At 37.8% G+C, this 26,071-nt stretch overlaps 1 protein-coding gene across 1 annotated transcript in view; it reads left to right on the top strand.

Moving 5' to 3' along the window:
* The first annotated feature begins 340 nt into the window (after positions 1-340).
* Positions 341-26,071, top strand: part of CERKL (CERK like autophagy regulator) — a 98,868-nt gene continuing 73,137 nt past the window's right edge. The window contains exon 1 of the mRNA XM_069474289.1: positions 341-587. Within this exon, the coding sequence (XP_069330390.1) occupies positions 341-587 (247 nt within the window). The remainder of the gene's footprint in view (positions 588-26,071) is intronic.

A 26,071-nucleotide genomic window follows, 5' to 3' on the forward strand; every position in this document is an offset into this window, starting at 1 on the left:
GTGTATGCGAGTGAAAGTCTCAGGGGCGCTGGTTTATACAACTCAGGGTATTGCAATGCGCTAAATCTTACTGAACAGCAGGGACTAGGCAGGGGGAGCCACTTATTCCCCCTTCTGGACGTGGGTCTCTGGTGAGCGGCGGAGAAGCGAGGCTGCAGGCCGAGGCGCTGGACCAGGTCCGGGGCCGCCCCGCCTGCCCGCCCCGCCTCCCTCCTGGGTCTCTGCCCTGCGCGCCGTTGCTGTGGCAGCGCCGGACGCAGCTTGAGCGGTGGCTCCCGGGCCTCCGCCTCCTCCAAAGGCCTCCCCGGACCCCTGGCTGGAGCCAGCCTACTGCTCCCCCATGCCCCGGAGGAGGCGCAGGAGCCGGGTGAGTGCCCTGGAGGGCTGCCGGGAGGAAGAGGCGCCCCCGGAGGCGGCCGCTGTGCCCCCGGCGCTGTTAACCTCGGTGCAGCAGACCCAGGCGGCGGCGGCGGCTGCGGAGCAGATTCTGCTCCGAGGCATCTTCGAGATTGGAAGGGGCAGCTGTGACGTGGTGCTGAGCGAGCGGGCCCTGCGGTGGCGGCCCATTCAGCCCGAGCGCCCGACGGGTGAGTGCAGGTCCGGGCGCCCTCGCCTCCCACCGCGCTTCCTCCCTGTCCCCCGCCCCTCCCAGCTCACCCCTCCTCTCCTCCCCCGCCCGACAGTCACAGCGTCCCGAAGCCGCCGCCGCCGCCTCCTTCCCACCGGGGACCTTCCCCCTAGCAACCGCAGGGGTCCCCCGCTCCCCGCCGCCTCCCGCCTGGCTTCCGGCCTCCGGGTGCGTTCCCGGGACAGACGTCACAGCCTCTGCTCTGAGTCTTAACAGCAAAACCTGAGCCCCAAAGGGGAGGTGATTTACAGAGGCGGGAAGGTCACCTACTCTGCCCCTCCAAGTTGAAGTTTTAACCCCCCAACTTTTAACGATACACCGAAAGTATAAGCCTTTTACAGAGTATGTCTACACGTGGGTTCCGAATCCAGCTTTCATTTCGCTGACCTCTGAAAATTTAACCCCAGAGGTTTGGGGTCTTTCTGATTTTTCCAACCCTCACATTTCTTGCCATTGTCTAGAATCAAGGCTGCTTCAGGGTCAGTCTAGAAACGTTTGAGTTTTAATATTGACTCTAGAATATCGAATCACAGTGTTGCGATAGTTACATCATGCGGTTTGCTTGCGTTTGCCTCTTATTTAGAATTTTAGTTAACCCAGAACGTGTTATAGTGCTGTAGTTTACAATATAAATATTTCAAGTCTTGGTCTATTTTCATGTCTTATTCAAATAGTCTTATAAATAGACATAAGTATCTTATAAAGCTCTTACGATAGCCTTATAAACAGACTTTTAAATAGTCTTATTTTCAAGTCTGAACGCGAGAAATATTGCCTGTTGCTGAATTAGCTTCGATGTGAGTGGTGAAAGACAGATGACAGGGAGGAGATACTATGTCCAGGGTACTGCACTTGGGAGGGGATGATTTAGGGGAAACCTTGGAATGTGGTACACAGCCTCTTTTTAGCTACATACAAATTTATGAAATGAAAAAATTACCTTCCCTGTTGGAAAACAAGATACAGTGTGCTTTTTGTCTTACAGAATAGAAAAAGTCGCTGTCTTAAAGTTTCTTGTTCAAAAGTCTAACAAACTGAAACCAACTAATCAGGGACCCAATACTGGTTATGACAGTGAACTCTGCTTGTGCTGCAAATGTCGTGCTCGCCCAACTAAGACTAAAACTTTTACCTTAATTAAAATGTTATCAGGTGTTTTGAAACTGAAGGTAAAGTATTTTCTTGAACCTGTGAAATTAAAAGCTAGGATATAGATAAAGAGTTATTCTGTTAGTCTTTAAGTCAGTTTGAGTTGTGGGATGTAGAAGTTTATAATTAGAGTTTAGATTAACCCAAAGAGCCAACTTAACCTACAACAAAGCTAAAATACTACAAAATTATTAAGAGATGAGACATTGTGCAATGAGAGATCATACAAATCAATGTTGCAATGCTGGTACACAAAGAACCAAACAATGATATGGAAAAAGAAATGCTGTTTTGTATTGAAAGTGGTGATTGAGGAACAATAGGTTTCATTAGCATCCCTGGCAATAGAATTTTAAAAGATATCTTGACAGTTTCAAAACTCTAAAGGTTGCAAGTGCCAATTCTTTAATTTTGCCGTAAAACCCTTTGGTTTTCTTTTCCTTCATACAGGTGTACCGCTTTTTCTTTGTAAGTAACACCTGGTATTTAAACCACTTTGGGCCTCTAAAATTGGGACACACTAAGTAATTCTATTTATAGAAGTAACCAAGAGATGTTTCATTTAGATAAAATAATAAGAGTGGGGAAAGAGAGGGAAGTATTAAGAGATGATATGTTTAAATGTGAGAAATACTCCTTGTTGTTGAATTAACTTAGATGTGAGTGGTGAAAGGTGAATGAAATGGAGGAGAAACTGCATCAGGGTTACCATACATGGGAGGACATGGTGTGGTGCCATATCATGAAGGGCCATGCCCATTGCTGGTTGGCAGGTGACTGGCTGTCCCAGCAAAGGGTGGGGGAAGTCACTTGGCATTGTTAGATCATATATATGAAATGTTTGCCTCATAGTGCCTTACTTGTTTTCACTGATGAAATAAAATACCATGTGATCTTTCTCTAATTTTCCATCTTGAGTAATGAGCAAAGACACTAATGTGTTTATGAGGACTATCACTGCCAAAATTGGGACTAATTGATGGTCTTGTTGGCAGGGTAAATGAGTATAACCACAGTGATTATAGTTGTCTTTATTGGGTTCAAGGGTGACTTGGAATAATGGATGTGTTACCCTTCCCTGTAGAAGTGAGACTCATGGAAAAGAGCCTTTAAGTCAAGGTGGGAGGCACAAAAGCACTAGCACTATTGTCTTTTTTTATTTGAAATAGAAAAAATATTTAAAATCAAATGTATGATATAGTGTTATACATGTGCTTCTTTATTAATTCAACTAGATCCAGCAGTTGGTCTAATAATTCTTTCAAATTTTACATTATAATTGTACATATTTTAAAGATACAAATTGATGTTTCAAAATTTATGTTGCATAATGATCCAGTTAGGGTAGTGTATCCAATCACTTCATGCAGTTACCATTTCTTTGTGGTGAGAACATTCAAAACCTTCTAGCTATTTTGTAATACATAGTATTTTACTGTTAACCATGGCCACCCTCTGAATAAACCACCAGAATGTATTCCTCCTATCTAACTGAAATTTTGTACCCATTGACCAACCTCTATTTATCCTCCCTCCCCTCCCCTTTCCAGTCTCGATAACCATTGTTATACTGTCTTCTATATCAACTTTTTTTTTAAAGTTCCACACATGAGTGAGATCAGGGCATTTTGTCTTTCTGTGCCTGGCTTATTTCACTTAATGTCTTCCAGGTTCATCCATGTTTTCACAAATAATGATATTTCATTCTTTTTATGACTGTATAGTATTCCATTGTGTGTATGTACCACATTTTCTTTATCCATTCATCTGTTGTTGGACACTTAGCTTGATTTCATATCTTGGCTATTGTGAATATGCTGTAATAAACATAGGAATGCAGATATGTCTTCAACATATATTTTGGGGGGATATGTTTTGGGGAATATGTGATTTTTCTGTTTTTACTTTTCTGAGGAACCTCCATACTGTTTTCCATAATGGCTGTACTAGTTTACAATACCAACAGTATGTGTTTCTTTTTCTCCTTTTCCTCACCAACACTTGTTATCTTTTTGATAATAGCCATTGTAACTAGAGTAAGATAGTAGATCACTGTGGTTTTGATTTGCATTTCCCTGATAATTAGTGATGTTAAGCATTTCTTATATACCTGTTGATAATTTGTATGTCTTTTGAGATGTGTCTAGTAAGGTCTTTTGCCCATTTTTAAACTCAGATTTTTGTGGGTTTTTTTTTTTTGTTGTTGTTGTTGTTAAGTTTCTTATGTATTCTGGATATTAGCCGCTTGTCAGATATATAGTTTGCAAATATTTTTTCCCATTGTACAGTTCTCTTTACTGTTAGTAATTTCCTTTGCTGTGCAAAAGCTTTTCAGTTTGATGTAATCCTATTTGTTTTTGCTTATGTTGCCTATGCTTTTGAGATCTTTTAAAAATCCTTGCCCAGTTCAATGCCATGAAGCATTTCCCCTATGTTTTCTTCCAGTAGTTTTATAGTTTCAAGTTTTACATTTGAGTCTTCAATCCATTTTGAGTTGATTTTTGTATATGGTGAGAAGTAGGAATCTAGTCTCATTCTTCTATATGTGGATATCTAATTTTCCTAGCACCATTTTTTGAAGACCTAGGAGAGAGTAAAATCCTGAAGAAATGAAAGTGATCAGATGAGTTTTTTTGAGGTCAAATGCAAAAGGCCAGACAAATCTGAGTCACGAGCAAGCCAAGGCAGTGCAGTGGCTCCATGTGGCCAGTCCCTCATGTGGTGCCAGGGCCTGGGTATGAGGTGCCAAAAAGCAAGAAGAAAGCACAGAGAGGGGACACGGGCAGACACCACAGAATAATTTGTATATTTCATAATTTAGCCTTGTGGTATTATCAGATATTTTCAGAGTTCAGTATTTTCAAAAGCATCCCTGCTCGCCTATTGGCATTGTCTTAAACCTCAACCACGGGCAAACTTGTAGGACCATGTGCTTAACAAGTGGTAAGCTTTTATTTGAAATATTAGATTGAAGCAGAAGATACAAGGGTTTTTGTTCATCCTCAGAGCAAGATTTTATTGTCCTATGTGACTAAATATATTGTCTTAACCTATTTCCCTCATATACGAAATGCTACTGATGGGGACAGTAAGTAATGGGTAGGATTAGACAGTATTAAGCTCATATTTTAGTATGTTAAAGAATGATCAATTTAGGGATCTCTGTACAGAAATGCCAAATGTCCACAATGCTATCTCGCACTGGGAACACATGTCTCCTCTACTCTTCCTTGGTTCTCTGAAGTGATGGCCCTTTAGGGATTGATAAATACTATACACATTTCTATGCTGATATGTGATTTTCCTAAAGTGAAATTTCACAAAACAATTCTTAGCCTTGCTTTGTGAGAGTCACCGTATGATCTGTTTTCATTACAAGCGAATACTGATTGCGATTCACTAAATTAACTTCATAATTTCCTAATGGATAGATAGCACCTTGAAGTATGAAAAGCACTACAGGGTATCTTACAGCTTCCCTTCTCCAGCTGTCTGTAATCTGCTCTCCTTTGTGGTGTAGGAAAGGTTTCAGGAGTGGGCACTGAAGGCCCCGAGGTCTTGTCTCAGCAAACAGCAAGGTGTGTAACTGACTTTGGGCAAGTCATTTAACACCTCTGATTACAGGTTCAGTCAGCTGCAAAATGAGGGGTTTATATTATATTGTCTCTGTGTACTATCAACTCTGATCACCTGTGAAGTTTCATTTTAAAGAAAATATCTATTTCTATGGACTTTAAGTGCTAGGGCATTTTGTCAAATAATTCTGAGTAAAGTTTGAATGATCAGTGGGGCCTACTTCTGGTGTGTGTGGAGGGATGTTGTATTTTACAGCAGGAACTTCATAGTCCTACTGAATTTCTAATTAGAAGAACCACATGGGAAATAGAGGCCAAAGCCCCTTGCTTCCCTTCCGCACCCTCAGGGCACAGTGATGAGAGGTGGGCAATCGCTTTGGCACAGGTCTCATCTTTGGAAAGGAAGAAACCATTTTCTGGAAAAAAAGAGTTGGTCAAGGCTAGTTGTAAGCTGATTTTTCATTATGAACAAAAGAATTAGCTCATTCTTTCATTTCATCCTTTTGTGTCTTTTGTCAAATTTCTGAGATAAGATTTTATGTTTGATTAGCATTTGAATATTCCAAATATGTTTAAAGATGAAAGTTTCAAATGTTAATCATGGTTTACAGCACTCTAGTTTTTATATGCTTGTTATCTCAGGTTACCAACTTCATGTCATGTTTTTTCCAAAGGGTATCCCTGCCACAACTCTAAGCTCAGCTGTGAATTAGAGCAGCGACTAGAAAATCTGAGAAAGCTGGGCTTCAAAATAAGATCTTGAAAGTGTTTCTTACTGTTGTAAGAGAGTCAAAATCATTTTCTTGAGTCCTATGTTTACATAAACATTTACTTTCTGGAAACTTAGCACCACGAAAAGTAATGTGGAAAAATGTGAAAAGGAGGGAAAAAAAATTTTAAAACAAGAGTTAGTGATTATGTGGGACTTAGCAGAACAGAGTGTATTCTAAGTATTAATCTGCCTAAGCTGTTTGGGAACAGATGTACATGAAACAGATACCCGGTGTTCTGTTGTGTACATCCAAAGTGAGACATCTGTTGGTGGACTGTGTGGTCAGGAATAATGGCAGCTAGGGTTAAACCCCAAAATGACCTGCTACTCATGTGAATTACTGAAGGACTGATTGCTCAGTAAGCCATGATGCTTTGATTCATCAGTTTACACATTAAGAAGAAATGCCTCTTTAGAAAAATTTAGTATGTTTTTACACTGTCAAATTTAAAGGAATTTTTAAATGTGGGTGTGAAGATTAAAGTTTACCTGGTAACTGCATATACTATCTACTTGTACAGTTTTTACATGTTTTGATAAGTCCATTAATCTAGCATAAAAACATTCTCAAAGGTTTTAGCTTTTTATTAAGGTAAGTTGGTCCTCACAGAAAAACAAACAGAGTGAATGCTCCAAAGCAGGACTGTCCAGTTAGACTTTCTGAGGTGGAGGGAATGCTCATATCTGAACTGCCCAGTGTAGTTGCTGCTGGCTACATGGGGCTATTGAGAACCAGAAATATGACTAGTGTGACTGAGGAACTAAAACTTTAATTATATTAATAATTTTAATACCTACATGTGGTTAGTGGCAACTGCATTGGACAACACAGCTCTAACACCTGGAGAGTTGAAAATGTTTATTTTCTTTATTCCCAGACTTTAGTTTTAATCTTTATATTTCTATACAGAAAGGAAAGTATAGCTTATAAAAAATTAACCCTAATGTAGAACTGATATGGTTGAGATGTCTATTTAAAGATAAAGCAACTGAGTCCAGAGATGCCAAAGTGGCAGAGCCCTATAACATATTTTGTGTGTACAGAAATACAAAGAATGTATTTCTGAATCAATTGGCTAGGAGCAAAGTTAAAGCCTTGTCTATAAAAATCTTTGTATCCTCATGGTCATTGTGATTTATTGGCAAACTTACTCTGTTTCTTACTATGAGAATAGTATATTTGAAATGCTAACTATCCTAGCTTATGTAAGCTGACCCCACGAAAGTCTGCAAGTTAATGTTATTTTAATATTTCTAAATATGCTACAACCATGTGGCACCATCCGAAGGCAAGTGCAATTTAAAACTGATCTACTGTTTTGTCCCCTCCCTGTCCCCCCACACCTTACCCTTGTAGGGCCCCCTGGGGCTGGAACTGGCACAGAAGTATCCCCTAGGAGTGAGAAATGGTATTCTCATTGAAGCCAAGGGCTATGCAAATTGAGAGTCCAATAGGCTGGGCCAAGGTCAGTAAGCCAGAGAGGGTGACCCATGTGGGACTGTCCAAAAGCAAGAGGTCCCGAGGTAATTGCAGAAAGCTGAACATGATGAAGCTAAAGGATCAGAAAGCCTGGGCAATGGATATAGGGAACAACAGAGCAATTGGGTCTGCAGGAAGATATTATTGCCTAGACTGGACATTTTTGTCCCCAATGCAATTTGGGAAAGTGGACCATCCTTGTTTAAAGGGCCAGGGATATAGTAGATATAATTCAGTGCAGTTGTGTGATCTCAGGACCAGAAACTCATCAGAACCTTGTTGCTTGTTATCCCACCTACCCTGTTACTTGACTGGGTTACTAGATTACATTTCAGACATTGACAGGTCTACAAGCATCTCATTAAAGTCCTAACACACACCTTTCTAAGGCCTTCTATGTGATTGTCTTCCTGCCCAAGTTTTAGAAGTAATGGACTGATGATGGGGATAACAGATAATGAACAAACGAGTCCTGTGTGTGTTGAGCAAAGGGAAGGAACTCCCAGTAGCTGTGGCTTTTTATATGCTCTTGTGTTTTCCAAAATCAGTGTGTGTTGGAGGAAGTCAAAAAGAAAGTGGGGAGGAGCGTGGGATTGAAGGAAATCACACCTTCTGCCAACTTTTGTCATGGGAACCAGAAGTTGAGGATCCTAGTGTAATGAATGACTGAAGAAGCAGGAAGGTATACGTACAAAAAAAAAATTTACAGTTGGTAAGGTTTTTTTCATCATTGTGCTACGGACTTATGGTAAGCCTAAACATAATTCTAAAATAATGTACCAGCTGGCATCAGGGAATTCCTATGTACATTCCAAGATTTTCATCAGAAACAGTGTTCTGGAAACCACCACTGCTGCAACACAATAGTGCCCAGTGCTTGAATGAAAATAGTGAACACTTATTGGTGTTTTACTCTGTCAGGTCTTGTTGTGCTAAGTATCTTATCTTGCTTGACCTTTCCAGCAAGACTAGTTGAGATAAGATTTTATCCTTGGGGCCCAGAGATGTTAAATAACTTGTCCAGGGTCATGCTAGAAACAGAGTTTCTGGGATTGAAAGCCAGGCAGGCTGACTCCAGAGCCTGTACTTGGAGTGCTTCCACAAGCAAGAATTCCCGCTGTGGCCTTCGAGGGTCTGTCTGACATCTGAGTTAGTGATAGTTAAGCATCATGGTCCAAATCAAAAAGCTTGAAATAATATTATCTGACTTCTTTCAGGCTTTTAAGACAGATCTATCATAGACAGTTCAGTCATTTCTTTGGCCACTTCTAATTTCTGAATAAATGAAGAAAACAAACAATAAATGAGAGGTTTTAACAAGTTTTTCTTAAAAACCTAGTACTTTATCATGGAAACACCAAACATACCCAAGTGTAGGAAGAATAATAAGCCTCTACGTACAACACTAAGAGGGATGAGGTTCTATGTGTAACACACTGAGTTTAAATAGTTCTCCATTTACGGCCAGTCTTGTTTCATCTATGTCCTACCCATTTCCTTTCTCCTGGTATAATTAAAAGCAATTCGTAGGCATCATATAATTTAATCTATAAACACTAGGAGATAAAGATTTAAAAAATAACAGTACTACTCTTCCAATTTAAAATAATCCTTTATATCCTTAAAGATCCAGTTAGTGTTCAGGGTCCTCTGATAGTTTCTCTCTCCTTGTCTCTTTTTTATGTAAGTCACTGTTGAAATAAGGTCCACACTGTAGTTGATTGCTATGTCTTTTAAATATTTTAATCCGCAGATTCTTCTCTCTTTTTTCTTCCCACTTGCAATTTATTTCGTGAGCAAACTGGTTTGTCTGGCCTGTAGTTTCCCAGAGAACATGAAATATTTATTGGGGGAAAGTGTCTGTGAAAAACAAAAGGGGGAGGAAGCAGGCTGGGCAGGGATAACCTTCAATCAGGGGTGTTACTCTGAGTCCTGTAAAGGGGGCTGAAGCAGGCTGGGGCGGGGAGAGCCTCAGACCATGGTGCAGATCTGACAAAGTCTTTGCTTACCTGTGGTGGCTGGGAGAAGAGACTGCCTGTGAGGAGTCCTGCCTTGGGCGGACATGGCCGAGCCTCAGCTGTGCTTGGCCATGGGCTGCGGGCTGCCTGGGAAGCAGCTCAGCTCTGAAACTGAGGTGGAGCTTGAGGGTGCCAGGAACTTGGACTGTTGCAGTGCTAACTAGTCACCATAGCAGAATGGCAAGTTCCTCCTCAAAGGTAGATCCCAGCAGCCACAGTGACCAATGAGATATTATTATGATTGTCATTATGAACTCAGGGATTTAATCATTAAATATATTTCAATTCACAGCAATGACTATTTTTACTGATTTTCAAATTATCACAATTTTGAATTTTTAGATCAATGGGAGCCCCTTCAACTTGACTCGAGTCCTTTTGACATTCCCTCAGCTGTCTCTGATAGCTTCCTTGCTTTCTGGAATGGAAAGATATTCTAGACTCATCCTGAACATTTCATGCTTCAAACGTGAAGCCAACCTTATCACCAGAGAGACTGAGTTCCTGTTATTGGGTAGTGGTATTTTTCACAGACCACAATTTGAGCACTAAGCATACTCATCGCTAAAACTTCCCGTACGTGGCCCTTGTTACCAATGTTTTTCAGAAAACAGAGCTAGGAAGTATGTTGGTTTTTTTTAAATAAAAAAATATATTATGGGATTATGCTGATACTTTCAATTCAAGTTCAGTACTAAAGTATTTTTTACTTTGTTTCCTTTCTCCCACCCTTAAAATCCTGATTTCTAACTACAACATCATTACTCATTTGCTTTGTCTTGCATTACATATCCATAATAAAATAACACCACCAGTGCTACCATCAAAAATATAATTACTGATAGCCATTTAAGATCTATAATTTTTTTATTGTCTTCATAGAGTGTACATTGCTAGGGACATGTAGTCAAATTATTATGTTTTAAATACAATTGAAATAATTCCTGTCTACGAAGTTATACCTCTGACTTATTTTTTTCTGAATTGTTTCATTGTGCTTTTCATTTTCAGGCATTGCTTTGTTAAAAAACCAATTTTATTTTATAATTATGTAAAGTATTTTTTTGGTTCCTAAGTCAAATCTACTAAACGAGCTATATCCTGTGAAGTATGGCTTTTATCTGTGTCCCTTCTACCCCCTTTCCTTCCTTCCTTCCTATTATAGGAAAGCTTATTTGTTCTTTCAAGTTTTGAGTTTATTTTTATTTTTAAAATATAAGAAAACATGTACATATATTTTCTTACCCTACCCCTCCCATCTTCTTAAATGCATGGTGGCATACCATACATGCATTTTTCCACCTTGATTTCTTCTTCAATTAACAATATACTCAGCAGATCACTCTATGGTACTATATAGAGAAAAAGTCCTCATTTCCATTTATATCAGTACAGCAATCTATTGTGTACTGTAGTTTATTGAACTGTGTCAAAGGATTTGAATTTTTCTAGTCATTTTTGCTAAGTACAGTAGTTTAATGAAAAACCTTATTTATCATTTTGTATTTTTTCCCAGTGCATTTTTGGGATTGATTCCTGGAAGTGAGATTGTTGAGTCAAAGAATAATTGCCTTTATAGTTTTACTCAGTATTACCAAATTCCTTCAGAAAGGTTGTTTTATTTTGCTTTTCTATCATCACCATATAAGAGCATTTGTTTCCTGAAAATTTCTCCAAAAAAGTATGTTGTCAAACATTTTTTTAACCAACCTAGTAGGTGAGAAATGGTATCTCAGCATAGTTTTAATTTGCTTTTTTTTATTAAATCATTTCTGTTTTTACTTTATTCCTCCTAACATTTAGTGAGCACCCATTATGTGCTGGGGTCTCTGGTAGGTTGTAGCATGCTGCAATCAATTTGACACGGTTTCTGCCTTAAGATATTCACAATCTACAGGAAGACATATCAGCAAAAGAATAACTATGTGATCTGCTTTGTGTAATTGAGGTATTACAGGGCATTATAAATGGTTATAGACAAATAGGTAAAGGAGAAAATCATTCTGTTGAGTGGGCAGAGGGAGGAGATCAGGAAAAGCTTATGGAGGGTTTGAGGGTAAACTTGAATGTGGGCCTTGAAGCATGATTAGGAGTTAGTAACACAGACAAGAGTAAGGAAACCATTCTAGAAAAAAAAATATTTTGGGAAAAATTTTCTCAGAAGAGACTACTTTAGTCTATTTGGAAAATAGACTATGTAGTCTTTGGGGAGAGCCTATGTTTATGGGGGGAGATGACAGTGCTTTGTAATTAGTCAATAGTTTGTGCAGGGCCTTGACCAGCATGCCAGGGAAGTTGGTGTCTCAACCTGAGGGTTGAGTTAAGGGGTGACAAAGGCTGGGTGTTAGCAGAGATCAAGTGTTCGTTTTTTTTTTTGTTTGTTTTTTTTTTAAGGTAAGTGAGTTTGGGTTTTCAAAAGGCAACCATGGTGGCAGAGTAGAGTGTAAACAGTTCCACATTGAGGAGCCCGGTAGAATGGCCCATATACCAGAAGATCAGGAGGCAGTGTGTACAAGTCAGGGAGGAGAGAGAGGTGAGCCTGGCTGTAGGGGATATTGGCTAAGGTAGAATTTGGAGGATGTGGTCTTGAAAAGGAAACAGACAATGGTGATGCTGAGATTTCTAGCTTGGTCAGTGAATGGATAGTGGACACTGCTAAAAAAAAAAAAACAAAAAAAAAACCTTTTTTTTTTAAATCAGAATGAGAATCATCTTATTTGAAATGTATTCTACCAAGCCTTAGCATCAAATGTGCCAGTGACTAGCAAAATGTCTAAACAAGAGGCAAATAGTGTGAAAAATGCACAAACTGGAGAAGTTGCTATGGAAGGACGACTGTAAGTTGAACCCTATCAAGCCTACGATCTGTGTTTTCTATGAGCCTTAGGCTCTCTCCCGTATCCTGTTTCTTATTAGAGTAGAGGCTACTTAAATATAGTTTAAAGCTTTCTCTTTTCAGACAAATATTATTCATTAAATGTTAGTAAATTTATAATCTATGTACATTCATGATATTCAGGCGGTATTGAAATGTAAAAAGTTCGTGAAATAGTAATTTGTAAAGATGTCAATTATTTTCCATTGAATGTGGAAAATAACTGTTCATACCATTTTGAACTTAGAAAAATTATTTTACATCTTAAAATCTTCATGTTGGTATTTTTTGTCTAATAAAAATATTTACCTAAAAGGAAGCTTTCATATTTACTAAATGTTACCCATAATATAAAGCACTTTTTAGTGTCCATCTGTGCAGGAAGAATAAGATCAATAAAATTGAGCAGCTGTTAGTGTGTATTGGTTTCTTTATATTTTAAGCATGTTTTCATGTTTTCAAAATGTAAAGGGATGATAGTATATGTTTGATTGTGGTTTTCATTATACAGATAAAAACTTACTACAGTTAAAATCTTGATGGATGTGTAATGCGTTTTTTAAAGTCATATTCATAGCCCACTTAGATAATATTTAGATACTTGTAGTAAACTAAACATTGTGGATACATTTTTATCATGGGATTTGATTTGTAATCTCTTCAATAAAAAAGCAATAATTTTTTCTCTAAATTATATTTCTTAATCAAGCATTTTTCATATTTTGGGGAAAAACACATCTTGGTACCCTGGCTGCTAAATTAAAGACACATCTATCATTTTCCAGGTTGTTTTACATTGGAACCAAACCTACTGTTATTGGAAATAATTCATGCATGAACTTTATTTTTCTGAAATCTTCTTGATACTCGAACACCTGCTTAGCTATTTGACAGACTCATCTTGCATCCAATGCTTCTGCATGAAAAATATGTACATTGAAATGCTAAGTGCTTTTTCAGTTTATCATTCTTAGAGTATAACATGATTCCCAATGATTTGTATGGAAAACTATGGAGTACCTTTTGGCTTTGACTTTTCAAAAACCAGTCAGTAACATTTAATTAGCATCCATTGCGTGCATTGTACACTTTTGGGTGATATGATTAGTTCCAAAGGAATATTCAGGAACTTGGCCTTCTAAGATTGAAGGTGATAATATACTCACTAAATTATGTGCTGCTTTACATTAAAATAATGATTCAGCAATTATTTATTGCTTAATTACTGAGTATCGGACACCAGGTTGAAACCATTAATTTTTGAAGTGAAGAATTCATGTTCCAAACTAACCAATTTATTAGCATTAGCTTTGAGAATAACTATCTTCTCTATTATTCATGGTGGATTGGATAAATCAGAAAACCCCATGTTGGAGGTCCCTATAAAAACTTCAGTATTCTTATTTGGTTAGTGTTCTGCCTTTATAGGAGTCTCAGTAAAATCAGTTAAATGCACACTCTGAAAATTCAACATACTGTCACATTCAATTTACTGCTAAACAATACTATGCGCTGGAAAAAAAAAATTTTTTTTCACCTTGATGAAAGCACTGGTCATTACTGCTGATACTGATGCTCTTTTGTCTGCACATACTGTTGCAACATAATGTGTTGTGCATTTGATACGGATATTATCATATTGCCATAAGGAGCTGCTATTATTTTAGACACCAACTGATTCCATGATAGTGTCAAATTTCTTTAACATATGCTTATGTTTTTGTACAAATGACCCCAAGAAACATCTGCTAGTTTTGTGGTGGTATCTACTGTTTTCTTTTTAGAATTTGACCTGCCAGTTACTTTTTAATGTGAATCTACAATATTTCCTTAGAGTAGGCTGCCTTTCTGGTTTTTATGCTATTGATATTAAGCAACAAAATTGAGTCAGAAGTTTTATGGCATGATTCAGAGAAACCGAATGTCTGTATAATTTAAAAAATAGCTTTTCGTGATTGTGCTTTTAACTTTTTGTCATTGATTGACACTTTAAAATAGAAAAGTGCCCTTTCAGTGGGTCTTCCAGCATTCAAAATTAAGTCCAACATTGCTTTCTGTTGGTCCTCAAAGTACTCTTTGAATTTGACAACGTGTGTGGTAGTTGTGTTATACCATTGTTCAGTTTATATCCTGTGGTAATTGCTAATCTTTCTTAGTATCTTTGAAGGGCAGGCAAAGAAGAAATGAAATTTCTATAAAGTTGTAAAATCTTTGCTCTATGGAGATGAGAAATTTCTAGATAACAGACGCTGGGATCCCTTCTTTTCCTCGCCTTGGCATGATCTTGACTGGGAAGCAGCAGTCAAGGATTTCCATTGTCTGACACTCCGTCTTCTGCTTTCCGCTTTGCTTCTCCTACATTTTTAAGGGCATTGCTCTTTATCTAAAAAAAAAAAAAAAAAAAAAAAAATCAACATGACCTTTTATGTATGGTACTTAAACCTGGAACATCAACGAAATAACAAAACTTTCTTTGAATAGCAGTATTTGTCCATGTCTTCCAGAGGAAAATGTATAGATTCTTTCCAAATTTTATTAGAGGATGTTAACAACAAAATTTTGTGTTACCTACACCCTTGATACCAAACTTAAACCCAATGTAGTAAGGATGCCTAAGAGGTCTAGTCCTTAATCACAGTACATACCTCTGTCAGGATAATAACTAGAACAGTTCACTGTTACTTCCTTCTCATCTGCTTTCAGTGCATCAGCTGTTGTCCTCCTCAGCCTCTAAACATGTCATCATTTACATCTCCATGCTCATTCATTCGCCTTGCTGCTCTTAGTCCCTCTCTGTCCCTTGGGTGACTTATGTCATTAGGACAACCTTCTGTCCCCCTGCTTGCCACCACTTGGCTGACACTGAGCCGAGGCCCTTGCCAGTTACTTTAGTTGCTACACCTCTTGTGGTTCAGCTTCGGCCTCTGTGATATCTGCGCACCTTCTACTCCCAAATTCAATTCTGCCGGGGATGGCAGGATTACTGAAAGCTTTAGTTTCGGTGGTTAAACCCAAGCATGGCTGTGCGGAGTGCCTAAGTAGCTTTTCATTTAGGCCTGAAACAGGAGAGCCAGGGGCCTCTATGTCCCTTGAGAAAGAGGGATTTCCCTCAGCCCTCAGGCCTCAGCACTCAACAATTTAGGTGGGCTGGATTCAAAGGGGAATGTAATTCCTCGAAATTGTGGTTTCGTTTTCCTCTGTGTTTGACTGCAGTAGGACCACATAGGGGAAGTTCCTGGACACGTTTCTTGCTTTGTGAAGAGCAGGCCATTTACTTTCTCATAACTTCCCACCCCTCTGTCCCCACTACCCTATTGTAGGTGCCCAGGGAACCATAGGATGGAGGAGGACATTCATGCAAAGGGTCTTTCAGGTACTGGGCATAGCTGGAGTAATATTTGAAGTATAACAGATGATTTAGTGATTTTCATTTGATAACTTATTACTGCCTGTACTTTTTGTTGTTAGTACAGATAAAATTCACTGTACTAGAAACTGTCATGGGGGTGAGGAAAATAGAAAGAAATATATTCCCATTAACTGTGTATGTTGCCTGGTATGATACCCTGAACAGGTGGGCCCATAATTGTTTACTTGATGCTCTTTTTAATAAGTCAATTATATCATGGGAAATTGAAGAATAGCAAAATTAATTTGTTTAAGCATTCTTTAGGAAATCTTGCATGCATGTTCACTAGAGAAACACTGGGCTTCTGCCTTAAAGGACAAGGCTTTGTTTTGTTTTTAATAAGACACACTCTTTATAATTAAAACAAAATCCCAGTGTTAAGGGATTACTGTTTTAAATAATTGGATTTTTTTCGTTTGTTTCTCTGATCCCCACATATGAGAATAAATCTAATGGTGTCTTAGGATAATAAATATTTTCAGATTAAAAAGTTCTCTTAACCACTGAATTTAATAATGCTTTTCAAAGTTTATGGATGATATAGAAAGGAATGTAAAGTCAAGAATTTACATTTGGGAAAGACAAAGATACAGAACTTGGCTAAGGAAACAGAAGCTGTGGAAATACTCTTTTCAAATGGTCATATGTTTTTCTTTATACTTTTGAATAACTTATTGTAAATAAACTCAGTATTTACATAATTTAAACCTGTCCTCAAAATGCTAAATTGGGTGCTCTGTATTTCTTATTTCAGATAAATGCTTTCCTAAAATGATATTTTAATATCTGAAGAGATGGTTTAGTTTAAAAAATGGTTGGGGTTATGATGATATAGGGAAAAGCAAAGTGTAAATGTCTAGTTTTTGTTACTTGTACAAAAACTCTCCAAAGAAGCTCTGTTGCCTTTTTCTTCTCTTTCCTCTTTTCATACTGCAGAGCCCTTTTCTGAGGGCTCATGTGTGACCCCCAGAGAGAATAAACATCAGGGTGGGTGGTAAGAAGGGGGAGTGCTTTGCTTGAGGCAAAGTCTTCCTCCATCTGGGACCTTCTTAAAACCCTCCAGCCCCTTAAATCAGGGCTTGAGCTCCCAGGGAAGAGGCTGTGTTGGGAGCGGTGTTGGCAGGAGGGGAGGGAATGAGATGTGCGGGTGGTTGAAGGGACGTTTTCCATTTGGTCACTTCTGGGCTCTGATGAACCTTTTCAAACTGATCTGTTTCTCTACTAGTCCGGATCTTGACAAATTTCCAGATGTAGCTATGCTATGTTCTCCTGGGTTTGCAAGCTCAAGGAGGCACTAGTCCTAGTTCCAGCACAGGACTTTTAAAGAATTAGTAGAATTCTGGGAGCAAAAATATCAAGGACTTTTGAGAGATTTTCAACTTGATCCTTCAGGCAGGCAACGTGAGAAATATTATAAATGGTATTTTAAAATCTTACCCTTCATCTTCTTAACCTTCATCGTCATCCGTACCCCCTAGACCATATTACATCTTAACTAATTCTCACCTAAAATAATTTAATGACCTCCCAATAGAACTCTAGCATTGTAACTAATAATTTATGCAATTATTTAGTTTTTTCTCCCTTTGGCATTAAATATTCTTCAATGTTCACATTTGGAAATATTGGAACATATTTCCAATATTAATTTTCCTTGGGAAAAAAAAGAAATGATCATTTTTATGTTTTCCATGTTTTCCTTGAGATGGTAATAAAAAATAGGTCACTCCATGAAGAAAATTCAGAGATGCCAAAGAAGAAATTAAAACTGAAGACAAGTTGAATCCGGATGGTGTATTAGTCTGCCATAACAAAGTACCACTGACTGATGGCTTAAACAACAGAAATTCATTTTCTCACAGTTCTGGAGGCTGGAAGTCCAAGATCAAGCTGCTGTCAGGGGTGGTTTCTGGTGAGGACTCTCCTCCTGGCTTGCAGATGGCTGGCTGCCTGCTGTGTCCTCACATGGCCTTTGCTCCCTGCCTGTACCCAAACAGATCTCTGGTGTCTCTCTTTCTTCCTATAAGAACACCGGTCCTATCAAATTAGGATCCCACTTTAATTAACCCCTTAAAGACCCGATCTCCAAATACAGTGACACTGGGGTTAGGTCTTCAACATATAAATTTGAAGAGGACACTATTTGGTCCATAATGGATAAATTTGCTATAGTACCTCCTTTAGCTACATTTTTTCCCAACCTTGAAAGTGGATTGTACTGCTCCCCCCAATTCCTGCTAACAGTTAGGTGAGGCTTTTTTTGTTTTAATTTTTAATACAATCGTTAATGTATGGTTACTTAAAAATGACATAAAACACCAAGAAATAAGAATTGTTAGAGTGAAGTGGCTTAGAAAGATGGGTCATTTTTGACATTTTTGCCTAGGTTTCTTCAACTCTAAATGTCTGTGGAACTTGGTCAATCTAATCGGTATAAATGCAGCACAACCACCGCCTTGTACTTCTACAGACAGGAGAAATGGCAGCAGTAGCATCTCTCAAAGTAGTAAAATACACCTGAATATCACTGACATTGTCGTAAGTTTGCTATCCTTCTCCTAAAGTTTTCTGGGAAGTATGAATAACTCAGAGCTGCATTTTCTTGGTTGAGATTATTAACGTTTTGGGAGAGAGCGCTGTTTGATCTCCGCTGTTTATTAAGTGTTCATTTCATATTTTTTGCACTGAAATCAGTATTCACGTATCTCCATGTCTCCCTGGAAAATCTTTCCAATAAATACCTTGGATATTGGGACGTTCTTAGACTATCAGGTTGTTGAGGGCAACCTTAAAAGGCCATGCAGAAAGTGACTTAGGTTGTTATAGCTCTGCTTTATTCAAGTCTGAGCAATTTACTTTTTTAATGCAGTCAGAATACTGACCTACATTTAAAAGTGCAACATTGTCCTAGCTGTTATCTAAATCCACTGTGCTGGATTTAGGAGGGTAAAATACAGAAAAGAGGCCACCAGTATCACTTTCTCTGCTGTCTTTGATCATAAGTGATCACCTTTTTTTTTTTTTTTTTAATTAGGGTCTCTACTTTAGAAAGAGAACTGAAATAAGGAAAATTCACTAAGATTCTTATATGATTTCATAAGAAAGACAATTTTCAGGATCACGTAGTCATGTTACTGAAAAATGTGAAAAAATGATCTAAATAAGGACTAAAATGAGTTAATTTCATTTGGAAATAGTTAAATTAGAATTAGCTTCTCCTTTTGATGAATCCTTTTTTTTTTTAATATTCTGAATATTTGTGCTTTTGCTACACCCATTCCCCCTAAAGTAGACATGAGACGTGGAAGTGTGTCCTTATCTTGGTTCAGGAAGGCTCTGAAAATGCAAAGCAACAGATGTTATGCCCAGGATAATTATATGTATCCTGGAAACATATCTTTATTGAGTGGAATTTGTTCTTGGGAAAACAAAAATTTGGCAAACAAAAGGCATTAACTTGCTGATCTCAGCAGTAATTACTTGGGCTAGATTATAATAATCTTGTGGGGGTGGTAACTGCATGCATGTATTGGAAAAATATAATTATAAAATCTGTACATTAAAAGGAAAATTAACCTGTATAAACTTTAGTTCATTTATCCCCTTAAAGAGCGAAAAAAGAAAAAAGCCCTCAATTTCACTTTTTGGAAGTTTTTTCAACAGCATTTTGGAAGAAGTTTCCAGGATTCCAACTCCTAATATATATTGATACTGAGGCTTTTGACCATATCCTCTGTAGGTTCTGCCTTTGTTTTCTTAATTATGCCCACTAAAAATAGAGCATTTTAAACAAATGAACCAATCACTGATCTTCAAGCATCACAGTTACTCTCTGAAACAAGTCCAGCCATCTTCAACACCCTCTCTCTCCTTTCCCAATAGAAAAATCAAAGCAGAGCTACTTAGGTCCATGCCATAGAAGAATTATCTGAAGGTCAGTTTGAGAACCACTGTGTAAACCATTTCTTAAATAGGTACCTACAAAATTGTGAGAGTCCTTACAAACATTTCTGAAGTTGATGGTGTTGGTTTTGGAATCTGAAGTTTAAATAAGAATTTGTCTGTGGTCATGGTCAAAATAGCTGGTTAGCACCAAGATTATCTAAATGTACAGTAGTTTGTTTTTCACAAAAGGATCTGGAACACAAACGTTCAAGACAAGACATTATTTATATTTTAAGAATATACAAAATAATTACACATGACAATTTCAGAATATCTTAGATGATCAGCATGTATTTTTGTTGTTGCTGATGATCTTATAGATATGCCGCCACCTAGTTTCACATTCTTAGCAAGTCTTGCACCTGTAAACTGTTGCTATGGCGTAGTTTTTCACATTGTTGAGAGGCCGCGATGGTGAATAAAGAGTGGCACGCTTTGGAGCTGGTGAGCTGCCACAATGTGTTTTATACTCACGTCGGGATGCATACAATGTCCCTTCCAGTCACAGAGCATGAGAATGTTTTCCTCCTCAGCAAAGTCTGTGTATTTCCATAACAAAACCCAGGATACAAAGGGAAAAAAAAAAAAAAACCCACTTGATTAAACCAGGTGATTGTGATCAAATTTCTGTTCCACACTACATGATCATTAGTTTTTGTCAAAAAAAAAAAAAAAAAAAGACCATCTCATCCTGGAGTGGAATTGATAAAGAACTTTGCACTGTGGGTAGAGCATATAACCCTTTTCGGATGAATACAAACTGAATTTGGTACGTTTCCCAAAAATGTCTGAGAAGATTTGTGCCTAACTAGGAGCAGTGAGAGTGGCGGCAGCACATGAGTCAACTTCTGGTAATTGTTTCCTCTTACTCTTATTTCAAATGTATCTTCCCATTATTGTCTATATCTTGCGATTCCTATTTTTCTCCTCCCAACTATTCCATAAATTGCTTAGTGGGACCTTTTTACAAGGGAGATTTCCCAGTCTGCTTTAGAGAGGCCCTTAGGATGCCCGCTTTTGTAAGGCAGTAATTTGGAAGTAGGAATGTGGTGAAGTTCCTGTGATGATTAGCTCCCTGCCCTGCTTCTGTTCCCCAGTACCCAATACACTGAACTGCTACAGGGACAGAACCATATCTAATCATCCTGAAATCCTCAATATTTCTCAATACTCTATCTAAATATAGCAGACACTCAAATTTTGAAACTAAATAGATTATTGATGGAAGATGTATTTCTTGTCTCTACAATTTGCAAAGCAATATGATCTCCAGATCTTGGAATACTAGGTGAAATACTATAAGAATAATTATTATAAGAATAATTCTTCAAAATGAAAAATCCAGTTACTGTTGTCACCATTCTCTGTTGAAAGCTAGGGAAGATAAACTGGTTCCCAGCAAGTGAGGGTCCATGTGTGCCTGGTGCTGGCCAGAGATCCCTGATGCAAAGGGAAGAGCCCGACCCTGGTTGTCTGATGAACATCAGAGAGTGACCTCAGTGGTAGTAAGCGCAGGCGACTCATCTCTGTGCCTTCTCTCCTCCTCTCATTTCTGTACGGATTTCATCTTTTTCCCCAGAACCCTGTTAAAAACTGGTTTCCTTTTTAATACTCCAAAGCATGAGAAAGTACCTAGATCTCCTTTCTGAAATATTCAGGGAGCGTGTTTACTAGAAGTTTTGCTTCTCAGTAGGGTTGTTAAATGGACAACGTTTGGGGGATTTGGGAGAGAATGGGAGAAGCGAGGCCCCTGTGATAGAGCAGCCCTGGGGAACTGCAGTTGACCAGGCCTGTCAACTGTCCTGTACGGTGGGCATGTGGCCCCTAGTGGGTCACTGACCAGGCCACCATCTCGGGGGCTATTCTCTTTCCCTCCTGTGCCTTCTCATATTTCTTTTTTGTTCATGTTACTTCACTACATTGATTATTTTTCCTTATTTTTTTCTTTACATTGCTATTCATTCCTACTGCAGTTTCTTTCATTGTTCTTCTCTTTTCTTTCTTACTCTGCATTGATTGTTTCCCATTTGGAATATTTAGAGATCCATCAAAAAAAGTGAAATAACAGGAGAGAAGTAAACACCAGTAAAATGAGGTATTATACTAGTAAATTACTATACTCTTGAGAGAGGTTGAAACATTGGTTTCTGGAGTCAAAGCTATTGATTGGAATTTGGGCTTTGCCATTCCTTGTGAGACCGTGGGGCAAGCTATTTAAACTTTAAGCTTATCTGCCTCTCCTTCCAGTCTGTGAAATGGGATATAGTGATAGTACCCAGTTATGGTGTAGTGAGCACTCAGTGACATAATGAATCTAAACCTCTTTGCACTACAAAGAACAGAATTTTTTGTCTATTATAAAGAATTATTATAGCATTTTAGAGGCTAGGTACAGTGGCTCAAGACCATATTCTCACTTTGGTAAGGTGAGGGAGGGGGATCACATGAGGCCAAGAGTTCAAGACCAGTCTGGGCAACATAGTGAGACCACATCTCTACAAAAAAATAAAAAATTAGGCAGTCATGGTGCACATGCCAGTAGCCCTAACTACTCAGGAAATTGAGGCAGCAGAATAGCTTGAGCCCCCAGGAGTTGAAGGTTTCAGAGAGCTATGATTGTGCCACTGCTCTCCAGCCTGGGCAACAGAGGAAGACCCTGTCTCCAAAAACAAAAATAATCATTATTATAGCATTTTAGAGCTGGAAAAAAATTTTAGATTAAATTAAAATAGGATATTTGTCATTTTTCTTACTAGAGGGCAAGTTTCTGTTTTGTTCATCACTGTTCCTCTAATTCCCAGAACAGTGTCCAGCAAATAGTGACTCCACAAATATTTGTTGAATGAATGAATGAATCTATTCTAATCTCATTTTAGGGGAATGAGCTATCAGACTCAAAAGTTAGAACATTTTCCTGAGGGTTGGTGACAGAGTGAGGGACTAAATCTAAGGCCTTCTAATGCCTGCAGTATCCTTTCTGGGAACACGGTGTTATTTTCTCAGTATTTGTTTAGTTTATATGATAAATGGATAGGAAGCGTGTGGTAGTATATTAGGATAAACTTTGATAATGAGATAAACTTGGAATTGTTCTTGTTAAAATCATTGGCACAACCTTTATCTTAATTTCTGTATCCTTATCTGTGAAGTGAGATAATTTCTACCTCATAGCACTATTGTGAGGATTGCGATGCCTTCGTAGAGCACTTGGTCCCATTTCTTTGCCCGCCCCACCTCCAACTTTCTAGCTAAACTTATTATAAATTCTCTTTGTTTCCTATTCTTTCTTGAATCTTCTATAATCAGGCTTTTGACTCCCATCGCTCCACAGCTCACTTGTCAAGGTCAGTCTTCATCTGGCTTGACCTGTGAGACAGGTAATCACACTGTTCTCCTTCACACAACTTTCTTCACTTATTTTCTAGCATGTTAATCTTTTGGTTCTCTCCCTACCCCACTAAGCTGTTCCTTCCCAGTCCCTGTTACTGGCTATTCTCATTTTCTTGAGCCTGTCCTCTGACCTCTTATTGTCTCTGTTTCTATTCTCTCTCTTGTTGGACTTCCTGTAACCTCTGACATTAAATGTCTAAATGCTGTCAACATGCTGATGACTTTCAAATTTTATCTCTAGTCCAGACCTCTCCTCCAAATTCCAGATTTATCAATCTAAATGCCAACTTAAATATTAACTTAGAAGTCTAATAAACTTCTCAAACTTATGTTTCACAACAAACTCCACATTCCCCCCTGAACCCTCCCAATATGCACCTCCTATGGAATTTCTCATCTCAGTCAGTAGAGACTTCATTCTTCTGATTGTCCAAGCCAAAAACACTTAGCGACCTTCTAGATTCTACTCTTTCTCTCTCACTCCATATCCAATCCATCAACAAATTCTGCTTCCTCTTCATTTGAAATATATCCTAGATTGAGTAGCATAACTGCCATCTTGGTATTACACACTGCACTAAGATAATATGGGGTATATATGATATAACACCCACAATTGGCCTGTAGTAGCATCTCATAATCAAACATTAATATTTTTTAATGGAACACTAAGAATACCCACGCTAAGGGGGTTAAGTAAAGACTTAAAAACCTCCTTGTCAGGCCCAATTTGGCTGAAGAATGAGGTCAGCTCAGATTTTACTGCCAAATGATTTAAGAAAAAACCTTACAGTTTTCAGAGCTTTGGGGATTTTGGAATTGCAGATGAGAGATTCTGGACCTGTACCTACATGGCTTGCTCCCATATTTTTTTCCAATCTTTGTTCAACCATTATTTTTTGGTAAGTCAGAGGAGATCACAATCTAAAAGGCTTCTCTCTGTGGAACAAGTCTGGCATGTGGAAAGTGGCCAGTTAACAATCGTTGAAAGAAGAAATGAAACACAAATCATTTTTCACTCAAATATGTGTTATTTAGAAGACAGTGGCCAGTTTAAGAACAGTTAACCATTATCGGAAACAAAGTACTATTTGATTATCAATAGTTAACTCAAACATTTAGTATTAGAAATATCAGAAATACTTAATGGGCGAGTCATCTGCTGATACAAACCCATTATCTATTTTAGTGCCTGGTAGCGTTACCAGTTGGACTCTGTTTCATTGATCTGTTATTGATTTGGCATGTAACTTTAAAAATCTCATTCTAGTGTAATTTGATCCTTTTCTGATTGCCTTGTGTCTTTAAGCATTTTCAAACTGTTGATCAAAGATACTATCATTGTTTTAATCTACTTAAAATTAAAATTTTTAGCAGTCATATCCATTTTATGTATCACTTATAGAATTAATTGAAAATAAGGGATAGTGAAAAACTTTTATAAAGATCACCTGAAATTTTAACATTAATTTATATTTCTTACATAAAGGAACTTATTTCTCTCTAAAGAAACTATGAGTAATAATATATTGTAATGATATTTGTCTTAGTTTTGGTTGAGTATCCACAAGAGAAAGTTAGACGTGAGTAGGAATTATTGTAGTACCACTTTCTTAAATGGCTCTCCTTTAAGAATTGGTGTACTTCCACAAATTAATCATTTTTCTTTTCTTTGAGCTTTGGAGCCATAACTGTATTTAAATTGTCTATCTATTTTAAGGATGCATAATAAATTGTTTAACATTTATATTCAATCAACTTTATAATTTGTATGATTTTTTTAGGAGAACATTTACAAATTTTAAGAAATGAGAAAAATAGAAGTATTACAGTTTTACTGTATTTTAAAAAATTGGCACACGATCTACTGACTGAAATCCTTCAATCATGAATTTTTATTGTTTTTCTGTCCAAGACTAGATACGGCAGATGTGATTTTATTTTTTTAATTCACATCATGAAGAGAATTTTGTTTTTGGTGTTCACGCAAAGGCTTTTATTTATTATGGGAGTGAAACTTCAGTTGCATAAGAAAATGCTCTTTTAAATACAAGTGATGATTTGCTTGCAGCCTTACAGTTAGCAAACATGCCTTTAAATAGTCAGTATTTTTGAAGGTCTTTATTTATCTCTGATTGCAATGGCTTATATTCAACAGCACTCCTATTAAATGAGATAAAAATGAATGCCTCTTCTGCCACAGAAGCACAGGTGGACATCTTGGTGGCAAGCCCCATGTGGTGTGACACATGGCACTACCCAACATGGGGGCAAAGAGCATGCAGCTTGAGCTAGGAGTCATTTTATGGCTACTTTACTGTAGATTTGTGTTTTTCTGTGTAACAGCCATAGTTGAGACATTTACATAGTATGGTGTTTGTTTTTTTTAATTAAATGTTTATTATAATTTCTTAAATACTCAAGACCTGATTAGCAGAACCTATTTAGAAGCCAAAGTTCCTCCACCCCACCCCTTGCTATCTATATAAATGATATTTTTGACTCTGTCCTTTATAATGTTGGCACCCTGTGCATATTAGATGTAATCAGGGCTGAAAGGAAACTTGAATCCATCTGGAAGCAATAAACTTTTCTAAAAGACTGCACAGTGTTATTTAATCCTGTGACTTCTTACTGTGAGTGAAATTAAGGTTTGATGCAGTTGTGTCACATCGTATTGATATCAAATTTATCTTTCTAAAAAAAACCTGACAGTAATATTTCAGCACAGAGAGGATGGCTTGCTGTAATCCTATAAACTATTTTACATTGCTTACTACATGCTACATAGTGTAGCTAAATATATAAAGCAACTTGATCCCGAATGTTT

Source organism: Eulemur rufifrons, chromosome 1, assembly GCF_041146395.1.
Source record: "Eulemur rufifrons isolate Redbay chromosome 1, OSU_ERuf_1, whole genome shotgun sequence".
NCBI classification, from domain to species: domain Eukaryota; kingdom Metazoa; phylum Chordata; class Mammalia; order Primates; family Lemuridae; genus Eulemur; species Eulemur rufifrons.